This window comes from Helobdella robusta (genome assembly GCF_000326865.2).
Source record: "Helobdella robusta unplaced genomic scaffold HELROscaffold_305, whole genome shotgun sequence".
NCBI lineage: Eukaryota > Metazoa > Annelida > Clitellata > Rhynchobdellida > Glossiphoniidae > Helobdella > Helobdella robusta.
Genome location: NW_008704520.1, coordinates 4861 through 7568, shown reverse-complemented (window position 1 = coordinate 7568; position 2708 = coordinate 4861). Strand labels below are relative to the sequence as shown.

The following is a 2708-nucleotide window of genomic DNA, read 5'->3' as shown; positions in this document are numbered from 1 at the left end:
TAGTTATGTAGAGTTATTGATTATATTCAGTTATACAGTGATATATACGGTTATATTGATTTATATATAGTTATGTAGAGTTTTTGATTATATATATTTACATAGTGATATATACGGTTATTAAGATTTATATATAGTTATATAGTGTTATATACGGATATCTAGGTTTATATATAATTATGTAGCGTTATTTAATATATATGGTCATATAGTGTTATATACGGTTATATAGATTTATATATTGTTTGTGACGATCCTAAAAATTAAGCGCTTAGGGCTTAATAGTTAAGAGCCACTGAGACGAGTAGAAAAACCAGTTTAGTTTAGTTGTAGTTCGAAGGTTATATAGATTTATTTATTGTTTTTTAGTGTTATTAACTATATATAGTTATATTATGTTATATACGGTTATATTGTCTTATATATAGTTATGTAGAGTTATTGATTATACAGATTTGTATATAGTTATGTAGTGTTTTTAATTATATATAGTTATATTAGGTTATATACGGTTAAATAGTCTTATATATAATTATGAAAAGTTATTGATTATATATAGTTATACAGTGATATATACGGTTATATTGATTTATATATAGTTATGTAGAGTTTTTGATTATTTATATTTATATAGTGATGTATACTGTTATAAAGAGTTATATATAGTTCTAAAGTGTTATATACGGTTATCTAGGTTTATATATAATTATGTCGAATTATTGATTATATAGATTTATATATAGTTTTGTAGTGTTTTTAATTATATATAGTTATATTATGTTATATACGGTTGTATAGTTTTATATATAGTTATGTTGAGTTATTGATTATATATAGTTATAAAGTGATATATACGGTTATATTGATTTATATATAGTTATTTAGAGTTTTTGATTATATATATTTATATAGTGATATATACGGTTATAAAGATTTATATATAGTTATATAGTGTTATATACGGTTATATTAATTTATACGGTTATATACGGTTATATAGTCTTATATATAGTTACGTAGAGTTATTGATTATATATAGTTATATAATGATATATACGGTTATAATTATTTATATATAGTTATATAGTGTTATATACGGTTATCTAGGTTTATATATAATTTTGTAGCTTTATTTAATATATATGGTCATATAGTGTTATATACGGTTATATAGATTTATTTATTGTTTGTGACGATCCTAAAACTTAAGTTAAGATAGTTAAGTTAAGAGTTAGTTAATAGTTAAGAGCCACTGAGACGAGTAGAAAAACCAGTTTAGTTTAGTTGTAGTTGGAAGGTTATATAGATTTATATATTGTTTTTTAGTGTTATTAACTATATATATTTATATTATGTTATATACGGTTATATGGTCTTATATATAGTTATGTAAAGTTATTAATTATATATAGTTATACTGTGATATATACGGTTATATAGTCTTATATATAGTTATTTAGAGTTATTGATTATATAGATTTATATATAGTTATGTAGTGTTTTCAAATATATATAGTTATATTATGTTATATACGGTTATATATTATTATTATTATTGAAACATTTATGAAGCGCTAATTAAAGGAATCTCAAAAGCGCTATCTAACAAAAACTGAACTTAACAACATAATTGAAATAACAAACGAGGAATCATAATACATCGCACAGAAATAAGATTAAAATTTGATCATAAACAGAAAAGTAATCGATTCAATATAACGAAAATACGAAATAATATTTAGAACATGTCGACTCAACAGATGAATCGATCAGTTATGCATTACAATGAAAATAAATGAGTTTTCAGTTTCTTTTTGAAATCACGCAGGTTTAGGTCCGGATTTCTGAGAGCTGCAGGCAAGTTGTTCCAAACATTTGGTCCAGAAACAGCAATGTTACGAGAGCCTATACGGAGACTCGTTGTTGGGATCAACAGCAGGTTTGAAACATCGGATCTCAAGTGTGTTCCAGATGCTTTTGAAGATCTCTTTTTGAACCTGTCAGACAAATAAGATGGAGCTAGACCGTTGATAGACCTGTAGACAATTGTTGAAATTTTGAACAACACTCTTTTTTCGACGGTTAGCCAATGAAGTTCCTTCAGTATTGGAGACACATGATCGTATTTTAGAGCTCCAACAACAACTTTTGCGGCTCGATTTTGTATTGATTGAAGTACAGCCATGGATCGATCAGGTAAGTCATAAAACAAACTATTGCAATAGTTGACGCGTGAGTGCACAAATGCATGAACCAACGTCTGCAACGTGGATGTATCTAGGGATCGTCGAATTTGATTGATTTTCCTGATTTGAAACATGCATTCGGCTGAGAGCTTCTTAATGTGTTGTTTCATTGACAAACCTGAATCAATCGTGAAGCCCAGATTAGCTGCTGTCTGACAAAATGCGATGACCTCATCATTAACAGTTATTGAATTTATATCTATTCTTGAAAGTTGCTGCCATGTTCCAATTGGTAAAAAAACAGTCTTGTTTTGGTTTAGTTTTAAACCATTGTTTTGCATCCACTTATTGACCCCAGACAAACATTTAACCAGTTTGTCCAATTCTAATTTAAAAGAATCTGGCCTGCTCGTAACAATAATTTGCAAGTCGTCCGCAAAAGCATGACCTGAAAAACCAAATGATTCTATTATTTTTAGTACTTCAGATGTATAGATCAGGAACAGAATATGACCTAGAACC

At 27.0% G+C, this 2708-nt stretch overlaps 1 protein-coding gene across 1 annotated transcript in view; it reads right to left on the bottom strand.

Annotated features, from left to right (window-relative positions):
- Window positions 1-1231: 1231 nt before the first annotated feature.
- Window positions 1232-2708, bottom strand: part of HELRODRAFT_184320 (hypothetical protein) — a gene marked incomplete at both ends in the record, with an annotated part of 4293 nt that continues 2816 nt past the window's right edge. Inside the window, one exon of the mRNA XM_009022183.1 lies at window positions 1232-1335. Within this exon, the coding sequence (XP_009020431.1) occupies window positions 1232-1335 (104 nt within the window). The remainder of the gene's footprint in view (window positions 1336-2708) is intronic.